Source organism: Artibeus jamaicensis, unplaced genomic scaffold, assembly GCF_021234435.1.
Source record: "Artibeus jamaicensis isolate MK-2021 breed Jamaican fruit bat unplaced genomic scaffold, CSHL_Jam_final contig_497, whole genome shotgun sequence".
In the NCBI taxonomy this organism is placed as follows: domain Eukaryota; kingdom Metazoa; phylum Chordata; class Mammalia; order Chiroptera; family Phyllostomidae; genus Artibeus; species Artibeus jamaicensis.
In genome coordinates, this window is record NW_026521863.1 from 9,786,997 (window position 1) to 9,801,809 (window position 14,813).

At 39.1% G+C, this 14,813-nt stretch overlaps 1 protein-coding gene across 1 annotated transcript in view; it reads left to right on the forward strand.

The window, feature by feature from the left end:
- RGS17 (regulator of G protein signaling 17) overlaps positions 1-13,354 on the forward strand; it is an 87,328-nt gene extending 73,974 nt beyond the window's left edge. The window contains exons 4-5 of the mRNA XM_037157631.2: positions 321-555; positions 12,836-13,354. Of these exons, the coding sequence (XP_037013526.1) occupies positions 321-555; positions 12,836-13,024 (424 nt within the window). The 3' untranslated portion in view covers positions 13,025-13,354. The remainder of the gene's footprint in view (positions 1-320; positions 556-12,835) is intronic.
- Positions 13,355-14,813: the final 1,459 nt, after the last annotated feature.

Consider the following 14,813-nt stretch of genomic DNA (forward strand, 5'->3'; position numbering starts at 1 on the left):
TCTATGACCTTGGACTATATCAAGGTTTGAACATTTCCAGTCTTTGGTAGGACTTATAATGACCACATGCAGAGTCTGTATAGCCCCTTGCTATTTGAACACTTGACCCCATGACATGCAGCTTGTACCTAGCACTAATTTTTGTCAAGACCCAGAAATCACTCACCTAGTCCTGGCAGATTTTTTTGCCAGATCAGCCCATACTGAGGGGCAATGACCACTAGATGGCAGCAATTGAATAGAAAATCTATCTGCTGCTCCCATCTACGAGGGCTAGCATTCAAGGTCGCCTTGGATAATGGCCCGTTCTTTCCCTGCAGGCAAAACCCCACTTCAGATGAAGTCTTGTCCTGGTCTCAGAATTTTGACAAGATGATGAAGGCCCCCGCAGGAAGAAACCTTTTCAGAGAGTTCCTCCGAACAGAATACAGCGAAGAGAACCTACTTTTCTGGCTTGCCTGTGAAGACTTAAAGAAAGAGCAGAACAAAAAAGTAATTGAGGAAAAGGCCCGAACGATATATGATGATTACATTTCAATACTATCACCTAAAGAGGTAAAACACTGGCAAGTACTGGTGTGGGCTTCCTAACCAAGGACGAACCTGCAAGGAGCTCTGTCCAAATAGGATCATGTATGGGGTGTGGACAGACGAGAAGCTTGTCCGGGTAAATCATTTAGATTCCACTGTAAGGGACTATGTGAATGTGTTTGAAAGCTAGGTGCCCTCACTCTGCTTTGTTCATTTACCTCTGGCTGAATCTGCGGTAGTCTACTTGCTTCTCAGGACTAACATTAGGAAGCCTGTTGAAAATACGATTTCCTGTGACTTAACACTAACATGGAAAAGAATTTACTTTGGGGCAGCATTTCTCAATGTGATCCCCAGATTACCTGTGTGAGGTTTCAGCAGGAGCATTGGTTGGTAAAGCAAATTCTTGAGGCCTACCCAGGACTTCTGAATCTGAAGTCTTTAGAATAGAGCTCAGGAATCTGTCCATTTAACAAGCTCCCCACACATATGCAAGTTTGGAAACCTCTGATGCAGGGGCTCAAAAGAAAATACCATATTTGTATTGCTCGTGATACAGAACTGAAGATTGAGCCTTCATGATCCATTAATATTCTTGAGCAGAGATGGGTATAATAATTATTTTACTTATTCTAGTTGTGCTGTCATTGAAAGTGCAAGCGATTTTTTCCCATCGCCAGAGTGTACCTAATGCATGAGGAACATTTCAAGCAACCAAATGAACACTTTTCCATTAAGCTCCAGCTGTTGGACTTAAATGCTGCTGGTGAGGGAAGGGTTAATGGCATGCACGGGGGGGGGGGGGGGGCCTCTGGGGTGCTAAGTTCCAGACCTGTTTTCAAGCCTTTCAACTCAGAGGTTCCTAGAGTGCCTTTTCTTTCTCACACCACCCTCTATTGATCGTTTCTGCTCCTAAACCTCTGTGATTCCTACCTGTGCACTTAAGTGTCCTGACCTGGTCATTTTCTGCTCCCCAAGGGTGGCCCCACAGCCCTCCGGTGCTCACACAGACATTTACGAAGTCCTCTAGAAAGAGGCTGCACACATCAGCGCCCCATCCAATACTTGCTGGGGCCCCACCTGACTTGCACTCTTACCTTGAAATCTATGGAAGCGTCTGCTTTAGCAACCTCTATGTTTGGGGGTCTCTATAAACTATTTCCCCTCCAGTGAGGTCTACGAAGTAACTAGTTTTTTTATTCGGTTTTAAGTGCCATTGGAATTCCAGAGTACTCCAATGGTATCATCTCTTAAAAATGAGAAACCTTGAGTTGGATACACAAAAGATTGTTTTCTTTTTTATTTCCTGAATTAACATGAAAAGGGTATTTATAGCAACAAGGTGGGGAGAATGTTCTCTGAAGTGTCAATGTATTTATTACTGCTTTTGTTTCTATCACAAATTGTAAGTCTACATCCTAAAAGTGCATTCTCCAGGTTTCTGATCTATCTAGAGCCTCAGCGTTTAACCAATATATAGTGCTTGGGTTTTCTTTACCACATTGACTTCTTTCTCACTTTCATTTTAATATTGCATTGTATAGCAAATATATCAAATAATTCAAATGTGCTCAAAGGCGTACTTCTCATGCCCATAACTACACATAATTACAGAGTCTTTGGGAAGCTAATCTAACCCATTTCTCACACCAAAATATGCACAATATATCATCTTAAATGATAATTGTCTAGATTATCTAGTCCATTTTTGTACCATCTAGGCACCATCTGAAAATGATTACTATTCCATTTTTTAAATAATGCTATTAGAAAGAAAAAAGTATTCATATAATAAGTACATATAGTTCCTTTGTTTTAGTCACTACTTCTAATTTTTAGTGTTTCATAGAAACATTTTCCCATTGTCCCCACAGCTCCTGATCTCCAGATTTCATGGATTTGTAAAGTACCTAATTTTCACAAATTTACTTCTTCTTCTGTGGGCCACAGTTTAGAGCTATCATAGTTATTGATTATTGAAAGATAAACTCACAATTGCAAATCAGCTTTTGCCCATCCTTATATCCGATTATTGATTAGCAGTGAAAACTAGTGAACTAAAAGTAAGTATTTGCAATTATAAAAGACCATTGTTAAAAAGGTTATATTTTCAGCCAAGGTGTAGCTGTATTTACTCTTAAACCATGTCCAGCCACGACCCACTGACACACATGCACTTCAAAAGAGCCCTTTGCAAACTCTTATATATCACTGCCTTTTCCATGCAAAAATTTGTCAGTTTCTAATCAGCCTCAATACACCACTAATTGTCTGACAGTGCTGAGTTATCAGCTTCAAATTTTGCGTTCCAACACTGGGGCGAACACGTCCCACCAAGAGAGCCCTGACTATGCGGTAGGAAGAGCGCTGGACCAATACTGGGGTGCAGGGAATTCTAGCCCTGGCTCTGCTTCAGCCTAATTGTGTGACCAGGGAGAAGTGAGTTCACTAAAGTCAAAAGGGGCACAGAGAACAGGAAACCAAACTGAGAATGGCAGCTGTGAGGCCCTTCTGCTACTTAACCTCATGCCCCACCCCGCCCCACAACCCGGTTAGTAAACTGTGGTCCTCCTCACTGCTGTCCCCGGGTTCAACCTCAGAGCCTCTCTCAACATGGAGCTCAGAGTCCCAGTGGAGTCTTCTCCCGGGTAGGGGACAGCTAACCTGGCCTTCCTACCTCTGAAACTCTGTAACTGTTTCTACTTACTCCAAATAGTTTTAAAGAATATGAACAGTTGAATCATTTATAAACTGGTAATAACTAAACACTAAAAATTATCAGGACTTTATTCTTAACCAGAACCTCATTTTTTTCACTAGACTGTTCATTTACCTCAAGTTGATTGAGTTATCATGCCTCTCTCTGTTAAATGTAGAGAAAGTCTACATTCTTAGAACTCTTTATATAAGTTACTTCCTACATGAAGCCAGCAGGCTGGAAATTGCATTTCACTGTTTGTCTTAAAAGCCTGTTTATATACTTTTAATAATTTGTGCAGTGTGCTATATAATAGGTGTCTGTAACCAGGAGGCCATACAACTTCCATTTCTTGGAATGGCATACCTGTCAAGAGAGGAAAGACCAAAATTTACAGTCTAAAAAGACTCTAAAAGCAAATTAACAATAGCATATGGGTAAATTTTCTGTTTTCTGCCTTGTCCTCAAACAACATGGAAGTCATGAAGAGAAGTGAAAGACGAATAGTAGCCTTGCTGTGCATAGCAGATGCTGCTGGCAGCTTGCATGCATTAAGTATTGGAAAGACAAACCCCCCAAAATAAAGGACTTTAATTAAAAGTGTATTTAACAGCTATTACCAACTATCAACAGCACTGAGCTATTGAATAAAGAAATAATTATAAATCCTGGAACAAACATTTTTAACCAGGGCGGCAACCTGGCCCTGCCACCTGCCATCCAGCCGCAGTGAATAATTCCCTTAGTGCTTCCGCTTCCTTGTTCCCTGGAGTGAAGCCATCGGATCCCGAGCTCTAAAGGCCACTGCCTCTGTGACTCCCAGGCTCTGCCGCACGGGGGTGTTAATTGGAATAGGGGTTGTTTGCTTCTGATTTCACCCTGACTTTCCCATTGCTAACTGGGAGGGGAAAGGCACGAAAGCTCTCTAAACACCCACATTTTCTAAAAATAATGCATATGGGGTGGGCATATGGAATCTGTATGTAGAAGTATATTCCTTTTCAAGAAAAACTATGTGAATTCAGCACTTACAGTACTTCAAATGGGATTTTATAACCAAGATTCATTGAACTATATTTCCTTAGATTCTTTTCTTTGTGCATGTTTATTATCATTCACAAATACTTTCCAAGTATTTCCTGTGAGTTAGGTAGTAGGCCAAATGTCCGGGATCTGGCCATACACAACCACAAAAATACGGCCTATTCCTTAAGGAGCTTACATTTGGGGGAGACAACAAATCATGCCAAAAAGAAGGGACTAAAAGTTGTGATAAACTTGATGGTGGGGGTGAAGGTGAAATGATGTAGTTTAGACCTGGGGTAGTCAGGTAAGGTCACTTGGAGCAGGTTAGATTCAAGTTGATACAAAATCTGAAAGACATTGGGCTTGATCAAACAGGTGTCATCGTACTTAGGATCAATTATTATTATCTTACATTGGAGTTAAACGTTGTTGTTGATAAAATGAAAATCTTACTTTATTATTACGAGTCTTAAAATAATCCTTTAGCCACTAGGATTAGCAGCCACTAGATGGCACCAGTTTACAACAAAGGAAACTCACTCCCCAAGAAGTAAAACAGATTGTTCAGAGGTTAGAACTAGGTTTTTATAGAGAGAGAACATAAGTCCGCGAAGTCTCCTGATTTCAAATGTGGTGCTTTTCTAACCACAATATGCTGATTAGTTACTCTATCATCTAGTGCTTTCTTCATGACCCTACCACAGATTTCTATGAACCCCGCCTTAAAACTCCAGGCAGAAAGAGAAATGGAAACTGTAGCTGCATGCTTGAACTAACTCTCCTGGAGACAAGCAAGATGTGCTTTCCCGTCATTTCCACCTTACCAAGGATATGGCTGCTCAACTCGTGTCCAACCAAGAAACAAACACCAACAATCAGTCTTTTGCAACTTACAATTGTTTTCAGGAGATGTAATCGACACAAAATAATATGACAAAGTACACATGGTAAAAATTTATCAGAACTGATTGGACAATCAGATACTCTTTAGACCTATAAAATTTAACATAAAAACATTTAGTTAAAATTAAAAATCACATCTCCAGTGGTAGAAGCTAGACTTGGTAAAATTTGATACGGACTTATAAAGGAAAAAGAGAAAAAAATCTATCAATATTTTATAGAAAAGAAGTCTAAATGAAACGACTTCAGTAAAATTGAAAATACCATGCAAAAAATGGAGGGAGAATCTTAATGATGATATGCAAAAAGTTGTTTTAGGAATTTACATCATTGACTTAATGAAGGGTTTCCATGAGAAAAAAATTCTCAGTGAAATTCATCATTGTTAGTATAATTCTGCCAAAAATTAGAGTCACAGTTTCCCTTCTAGCATCCTGATGGCTGGGACAGAAAGGCAGCACTGACCCTTGGTGCGCTCCCTTCAGCCATAACCATCTGCCGTCATGTTCTCCTGCACAGGGCAGGAAGCTGGGTGAGATTAGGCATCATGGTACACGACTCTGTTTGCCCCAGGTTCTCCCGAACCACACCGACAGGATCTGTCTTCAGTCTCCCTGCTCTACGTGCACGCGCACCGCAGACCTCCAGCTCTCATTACATTTTCCCCCCAACTGGTCTGTGGAGTTGCTGATGAGTTGCTTTTCTTCTCCCTGTCTCCTGCTCCCTGTGGGAATGACTGCTTCCAAGTTCACTGAGGCCTGTCACAGAGTCACTGACGCTTTCTCACAGCTTCAGCTGCCACCTCCCAGCACTGCCAACGTTTCTGGCATTGCTGAAACCTCTGGTTAAGTGCTGCCAAACCTCCCGGTTCTGTGCGTGCCCGGGCCCACAGTAGCTCTTTCTGAAACTCTGTTATTTCTGTTATTGTGCCCTTCCCTTCTGCCATTTAGATGTCAGTCTGTGAGGACTAAGGAAAATGTTCCCATTGTCCAAGAGCAGCCCTTGTCTGTGCTACTCAACATTCTGTTCCCTTAGGATGCGTTCTTTCAGGAAACTCCTCCTCTCTCCAGCCCTGGACCCCACGTCCGATGGCCTGAGGAGCCATCCAGTCGTGCCTGATCCCCAGGGTGACTGTGGCTCAGGGCCCATGCTGGGGTCCTCCCCCATTAACCTGTATTATAGATATTCTACAGTCTGAAGCACAAAGATGCCACAAGATGAAACTGTAGATTGTTAGATCCATGGGGTTTATCCTTGTTATTTGACCTCTCTACACTTCTTTTGACTGACTGACAAGCTATGCAAACAACCAGATACTAAGGTAAATGTTTTCGTTTATTCGTTTGTCGTCATCTTGCGTGTATTTATTGACTACCTTTTACATATACCGTGGTGTGTGTGGGAGGGGGGGCATGATGATTTGGTGGAAGACATTGTTCCAATCTCAGCGAGTTGCTACTTTTAGCTTTTTTAAAAATTGAATTCATTGGGGTGACATTGGTTAATAAAATTATACAGGTCTCAGGTGTACAGTTGTATAATTCATCATCTGTATATTGTACTGTATACTCACAACCCCAAGTCAAGTCTCCTTCCATCACTATTTACCCCCTCTTTACCCTCCTTGTGAATTTTTGGCAACAGTTTGAGGAGGAGAGGTGTTAGTTCTTCTTTGAATGTTGAGTAAAATTTACCTGTGACACCATCAGGTCCAGGACGTTTGTTTGCTGGGAGTTTTTTGATTACTGCTTCAGTTTCATTAGTTATAATCTTTCTGTTGAAATTTTCTGATTCTTCCTGACTCACCTTTGAAGACTGTATGTTTCTAGGAATATATCCCTTTCATCTAGATTGTCCAATTTTCTGGCCTATAGTTGTTTATAATATTTTCTTACAATTCTGTATACATTTTTGGCGTCAGTCATTACTTCTCCTCTTTAATGTCCGCTTTTGTTTATTTTGGATCCTCTCTCTTTTTTTCTTGATGAATCTCATAAAAGGTTTGCCAATCTTCTTTATCTTTATCAGAGAACCAGCTCTTGGTTTCATTGATCTTTTGCAACTTTTTTTAGATTCTATTTTATTTTTTTGTGCTCTGCTCTTTATTATTTCTTCTACTCATGTTGGGTTTTGTTTGTTATTCTTTTTCTAGTCCCTTTACATGTAAGGTTAGATTGTTTATTTGAGATTTTTCTTGTTTTTTGAGGTACACCTGCAATGCTATGAATTTTCCTTCTTGGGCTGCTTTTGCTGTGTCCCATAGATTTTTGGATTGTTGTGTTCTCATTTTCATTTGTTTCAAGGTGACTTTTGATTTCTTCTTGATTTCATTTTTAACCCATTCATTGTTTAGTAATACATTATTTAGCCTCCATGTTTTTGTGTGATTTTCAACTTTTTTTCTTGTAATTGATTTCTAGTTTTATACCACTATGGTCAGAAAAGATGCTGTATATGATTTCAGTCTTCTTGAATTTACTTAGACTTGTTTTGTGTCCTAATATGTGTTTTATCCTAGAAAATGTTGAAAATAATGTATATTGTGCTGCTTTGAAGTGAAATGCTCTGAAGATATCAATTAAATTCATATGATCTAGTGTGTCTTTTAAGGTTGCTATTTCCTTATTGATTTTCAGTCTAGAAGATTTATTCACTGGAGTCATTGAGGTGCCAAAATCCCCTGATATGACTGTCTTATTGGTTTGGCCATAAATTTCATTCTGTTTTTGAGTAAAAATAAGAGGCACATTGTTCTCTCCTTTTATGCCCATCAAGATTTGCTTTACATATTTAGGTGCTCCTATGTTGGCTGTATGAATGTTTACAAGGGTTATATCCTCTTGTCTGATCACTCCCTTTATTATTATGTGAGGGAGTGTCCTTTTTTGTCTCTTACAATAGCCTTTGCTTTAAAGTCTTTGTTAGATATAAGTATTGCTATCCCAGTTATTTTTTATTTCTGTTTGATCGAATTATCTTTTCCCTGTTTACTTTCAGGCTGTGTGTATCTTTCATTCTGAGGTGGGTCTCTAGTAGACAGCACATATGTGGGTCTTGTTTTCTTATCCAATTAGCTACCTGTGTGTTTTAATTAGAGCATTTAAACTGTTTACATTTAAAGCGATTATTGATAGATATGGATTTGCCATGTAATTGTTTTAACTATTTAACTATGTTCTAGTTTTCTTCTCCTCTTCCTCCTCCACTTCTTCCTCCTCCTTATCTCCTCCTTCTTCTTTGTAAAGAACACCCTTTAACATACCTGGTAATATTGGGTTGGTGGTAACAAACCCCTTCAGCTTTTTCTTGTCTGGGAGGCTCTTTATTTCTCCTTGAATTATAAATATACTGGCTAGGTAAATAGTTTTGAGTGTAGGTCCTTGATTTTCATCACTTTGAATATTTCATTCCAATCCCTTCTGGCTTGAAATGCTTGTTACATAATCAGCTGACAGTCTTGGGAGCTCCCTTGTAGGTAACTTTCTCTTGCTACTTTTAAGATTCTCCCTTCGTCTTTAACCTTTGCCGTTTTAATTATGTGTCTTAGTGTGGCCCTCTTTGGCTTTATTTTTAGGGAATTTCTGCACTTCCTGAAATTGTATGTTTTTTTCCTTCACTGTGTCAAGGAAGTTTTCAGCCATTTGAAAAAAAAAAAGATTCTGAACCCATTGCGCTCTCTCTTCTTCTGGTGTCCCTATGATTTGATGTTGTTACATTTCATGTTTCCTAAAGATCCCTTAAACTATTCTCATTTTCTGAAATTCTTTTTTTCTTTTTACTGCTCTCATTCGATCTTCTGTTTCTTCCAACCTACTGTTTATTCCATGGAGTGTATTTTTTATTTCAAATATTGTGTTACTTATTTCTGACTGGTTCTTTTTATGTTTTCTTCATCCAACCTACTGTTTATTTTTTTCTAGTGTATCCTTTATTTTATATATCATATACTTTATTTCTGACCTTTTTTTTTGGTACAGTTTCTATGTCTTCTTCATGCTGTTGTAGTTCTCACTAAGTTCCTTAAACATCCTTACAACCATTTTTTTTAAACCTATGTCTGGTAGATTGCTTGTCTCCATTTCATTTACCTCTATTTTGGGAGATTTCTCCTGTTCTTTCATTTGGGGCATATTTCTTTGTCTCCCCATTTTGGACACCTTTTTGTGTTTGTTTTTAAGTATTAGGTAAATGTGCTATGACTCCCAGTCTTAGGGTGGCCTCATATAGTAGGTGTCTTAGGGGACCCTGTAACACACTCTCCTTGATCACCCAAGCTCCATGCTCCAAGAATCTCTCTTGTGTGAGTTATGTGGGCCCTCCTATTGTAACTGATTATTGATGATTACTGGCCTATTCATGCGTGGAGTCAACTTTCAGGCTGGCCGACTGTGAGTGTCAACCCCAAGCACAGTGCACGGGCCACTGTGCCAGTGCTGACCACACAAAGCAGGATTTGCCTCAGCAGTGTCTAATGCCTGGGAAGGTCTCCCTTTGGATGCACTGCTTGTGGTACTAACTGAATCCTGCTCTGATGCTGTCTGAGTCTCGCTACTGAGTTGTTGTTTCTGGGGCCTCTTGGAAGGGACTTTGGTGCAAACCAATGTCAGACACTGCTTGTGACTGGCCCTGGTCAACCTGTTGGGAGTTAAAAAGTGATCCACAGTTTGTGACTACCTCTGCTAAGCCCGGGTTTGTGTGGGTAGGACCAAGCTACACACCAAGGCTGGCTTTTACCAGCACCATGCCTTGGGGCAGGTCAGCTAAATTCCTGAGACACCCCAAGACCTGCCTCCACCTGCAGGCTTCCTGTTAGCCTCGGTCACTGAAAGAGCCTCTGGAAGTACTTGAGTTGCATTAGGTATGTTCTCAGTGAGTCACCAGGGAGAAGCAAGTGGTGTTCACTAGATTAATATAAATTCAAATGTGGTGTCAGTGCTAGGTACGATGCCACTCAGCTAGTGCCCCAGCATGGACCATCTAGCTGGCACCTGCCGAGTGCTTGCACATCTTTGCGGTAGGCTGTAGTCTCAGGGATTCATCAAGGTTAGGCCGGCAGAGTTTATCAGGACCAAACAAACCAAGATTTGGCCATGTGAAAAGAGGACTCTGTACCTGTCGTGTGTGCTAGGGAAAAATGGCCTGCATCCCAGAGCTACATAACTCAGTCTCTCCAAGATTCTTCTAGGAGCCTGATTTTAGTAGGACAGGGCTGCCAGGAGTTGAGAGGATGAAGCTAGAGGATCTTCTTGTCAGGGGGAGGTGCTGGTCAGGCTTGGGGGAAGGTAGGGACATGGCCACTGCCCCAGAGCCACACAACTCAGTCTGTCTCAGATTCTACTCAAACTTTGGCAGGATAGAGCCACTAGGAGTCAGGAGGGTGGAGCTGCCAAAGGCTGGAGAGCGTGGCTAGTGGATCTCCCATGAGTGGGAGGTGCCGGTCAAGTTCATGGAAAAAATTAGAGGAATGGCTCTCACCCAAAAGCTACACCATTCAGTTGCTGACACCTCCTGAGTCCGCCAGACCTTTCTACCCTGGCCCAGGCAGCTTATTCCTCAGTAGAATGCAAGCTCTCCAGAGCTGGGGGACAGAAAGTCCAGAGGGTGGGGTTATTGTATCTCCCTAGGCTGTTATGTGGCCAGCCCTCTACCTGCCTCTGCCCTTCCTAGCAGTCTTGATGTGGCTTCTTCTGTAAATGCTTGGTTTGAACACTTCCCATCAGCTACTCCAGTAGGTTACTCAGGTTGAGTGCTCTATATTTTAGTTGTAATTCCAGTTTGGCTGGGAGGAAGTAAGTATAGCTTCCACCCACTGTGCCACCATCTTTGCTCCTCTTAAATATTTTGTTTTTTAAATCAAAATAGCTAATGTGTTTTTGTTATAGGTTAGTAAACTTTGAACAGTACTACTTTCTCTGTGATGTTTCACTACTGTTTTTAATTTGACAAAAAACAAAAAACAAACCAAAAATTTTACAATGAGGATTCAAGATAGTTAGCAAATCAAGTTATTTTATTTCTCTGTCTTAAGATAACTAATATGATTCCAGCTACTGAAAAACTGTTACACTATATTTAATTATGCTATTATTTCAGAAATAAAGGACCTTTTTCTTTATCACTAACCTAACATTTCTTTCTCCACTGAAACAAAAAGTTCTCAAGTTTGAACATAAAAGTACCATTTATATAAATGGTGGAGGGCATTTGGTGAGACTTTACCTTATTATAACACCACATTATAGAGCAAGATCAAACAGTTTAAATTTCCATGGCAACACTTTCCCGTTGAATAGAAATACAAATAATATTTTTAAATAAAAATCTGATAAAAATTGTGTACTTATTACTTTGTACTTGATGATGATTTCATATGGCAGTATTACAGAAAATAAAACTTAGATCTAATTCCAGAACATAAATATTATTTTGCAACTCCTGACAGAGAATATATAGTTCCGTCAAGCGATGTTTTGTGCTTTGCTGTTTATAAGTTGGTCTGGCTAAACCACAGAAATTCAGTCCAGATCACTGTTTCTTGGAAAATCCTCCCTTAGCAGCCATTCCTCAAAGTATATCAATTAATCCAACATGGACCATAGAGCTCAGAAATCTGGGGACACCAGATGAAATATGGGTCGTCTGTTATTGGGACTATTTTAGACTCCAGGCTTAATTGAAACAGTTGGTAGATAAGAAGCCAGAATCCAAAAATGCTTTTGCATAATTATAATTAAACATTTACACATAAATATGAAAAGTTTGTACAGACTTGAGTGTGTGATGATACAGTTAACTGTAAATCAGGTGCCCTAGTCCTTGTTCAGCAGTGATGGCTGAGCAAACCCATCAGGTCTCACTGATGGTTTATGTCTTGCAGGGTTTTGCTGATAAGTCATTTCATGCAGAGCTCATTTCTATTCCCCAAACATGTCCTTACTGCTATTTATTTTTCTCTGCTTCCCTTATCAATATCCCCTACCAGTTCCAACAGGTTTAGAAGAAAAAAGACAACTGTATCACTTGCAGAATTTCCGTATACTTTTCAAATAACATTATATTAACTAATGGGTACTCTGAGCTGCTACTTACATTTCTCCTTTCAAAAATTCCACTTGAAGCAATCATTCTGCTTAATCTTTAGTACAGCGATCTTTGGGTGTATTCCGATATACGGACTACACAGTTTCTTGTGTGTCGGCGAGTGGACCTAAGACATAAGGGTGCCTGCTGTGGTTCTGCTCTATTAGGAACTTGCACACTCTTCGTTTCCCCCTTTAGACAAAGGGGGGCTTGCTGGCATATGAAACTGTCTGCATTTTATACACACATTAATTTTTTTTTCCAGAGAGCTACTCTCTGCAAAATTTTTACCTGGCTCCATAAAGAGAGTCACCCAGAAGTCACATAATAGTATGAGGTAAATTTATATTCTTGTCAGGGAATTCTCTGGTACCTCAACAATGAATAGAAACTGTCAAAAACAATTTTTAGCTTTTTGTTTCTTTAATTCAACTTTTGAGGGAGAAAAGTTTGCAAAGTTATATAGCATTTAACAAGATAACATCAAGATTTAGGTAGTTGGATTGACTCTTTGGAATTTCTCTGAACCCAAAGTTATTTCGTTGAGATCTTTTGAAAAAAACATTATTTCCTAAATCTGCTCTTATTTCTTTTTAGGTCAGTCTCGATTCTCGAGTGAGAGAGGTAATCAACAGAAATCTGTTGGATCCAAACCCCCACATGTACGAAGACGCCCAACTTCAGATATACACCTTAATGCACAGAGATTCTTTTCCAAGGTTTTTGAACTCTCAGATTTACAAGTCATTTCTTGAAAGTACTGCCAGCTCTACTTCTGAATCTTAATTTTCATTTTAAAATGTCTCTTGGGAGGGCTGGGATGGGACACAGACGTCGTTAAATAACACCAGAAGCGGAGTCCCTGGAGAACTACAGTTTAGCATTCCTCGGGCTACTGTGAAAATACAACCATGTGGTCTTTGTCTCCATTTTTATCAGGGTTATCCATGGCTAAGTTTGGAGAAAATACCACGTAAAACAATGAATTGCCAAATTAAGTTTGTTTTCTTGAACACTCATTCTACTTGCAAGCAAACTGTGTTTGTAGTCCCACGAACAGTCTCCTAGCATATCTCCACAGGCCGCATGTGCGAAGTAAAACTGCTTCATTTGCCACATAGTTGTCGTAATATTTAATCCAATGGCATAACTTATATCTGTATTTAAGGACTTTTGTGCAATATGGTCTTACAGAGATTAATGCCAAAAAGTTGGCTGGGGTTTGCATTTTAAAAATACAGTCTAAGACAGAAAAAGCCAATTTTTAAATTGTAACAATGGTATTCAACCTGCTATATACTGTGTTCAGTACACTCACTTTGAAGCCAGTGTTCCTGTACATGAAAAAAGAGCTATTTATCTCTGTTTGTTGGAAAACCCTAACAGGGGGTTCCTCTGGTGGTCAGTCCACTGCCAAAACTGTGGCATTTTCATCACAGAAGAGTTCGTGGTGTAAAAAATAATAACGACATGAAAAGAGGAAAAAAAGCACAAAATAATTTGAAGATATCCTATCTTGATGACAACTCAGAGTGATTTTGTTTTTAATCGTAACAGAAGAAAATGAATCTATGTATATATCACATGTCCGATACTGTAATTAATTTATTAAAGACTGGCTCTCCAGTTCTAAAACAGTTGTGTTATGGATGTACTTTAGCAAGAAAAAGATAATAAGCTTGATCACTTAGGTTTGGAATGTACAGAAAAAACTTAGAGTACCTACATGTAGCATCATAAAAAAATTTTTGACGAAAAGCATCTCTCCCTGCGGCATATTTCCTTTGAAAGTAAAATCCAATGGGAAGCTAAATTTTAAATCAAGAACAGTTTTGTAAGGTTATGAAGAAGAAAATTCTCTACTTCAGACCTTGTTTCCACATAGTATCTTAAGAATTACTTGTTTTAAAAATGTCAAAACCAAACTATTAATCCTCATCGGTGATTGCAAGGCAGTGCAGTGCTCATATCTCCTAGCTGCCACGTTGTTTTTTAAAGTATCCCCGAGTCTTTAGGACAACATAGGTGCCTGGTGTTGGCACTTACTTTTGACATTGAAGAAAACAGTATCCTCTTGCCCCCCGCCAAATGTCAGTGTCATATCTATATCTAGGTGTTACATTTGAATATTAATATCCCCTGGAGGCTATTTTTTTAATCTTAAACTTATTAAGTATTGAGTAACCTAAAATGGAAGTTTTAAAAATATTTATAGAGAATACTGGCCTTATATTAAGGATGATATTAAAATAGGTTTTCTTTGTCATTTTTAACTACCTCTCATTTTTTAATTTATTAAACATATAAAAAACAAGTTTGGGTTTTCTTTTTAAAATTTAGTTTACTTGAAAAGTTAACATCATAAGTTTCCTTTTTCCATAAACTTAAAGCATTTTAAGCATTGTTTTTTTTAAGTAAATTTGATTTTCTAATTTATATAGAATTCAGGAGATATGTTTAAAAGGGCTATTATCTATTCCCTATGCAAATATTTTAACTGTTGCAGTGTTTGACAAAATGGGATTTAAAAAAAAAAAGTTTGCAGAGTAGAAAACAAAAATGTTCTGTTTACACT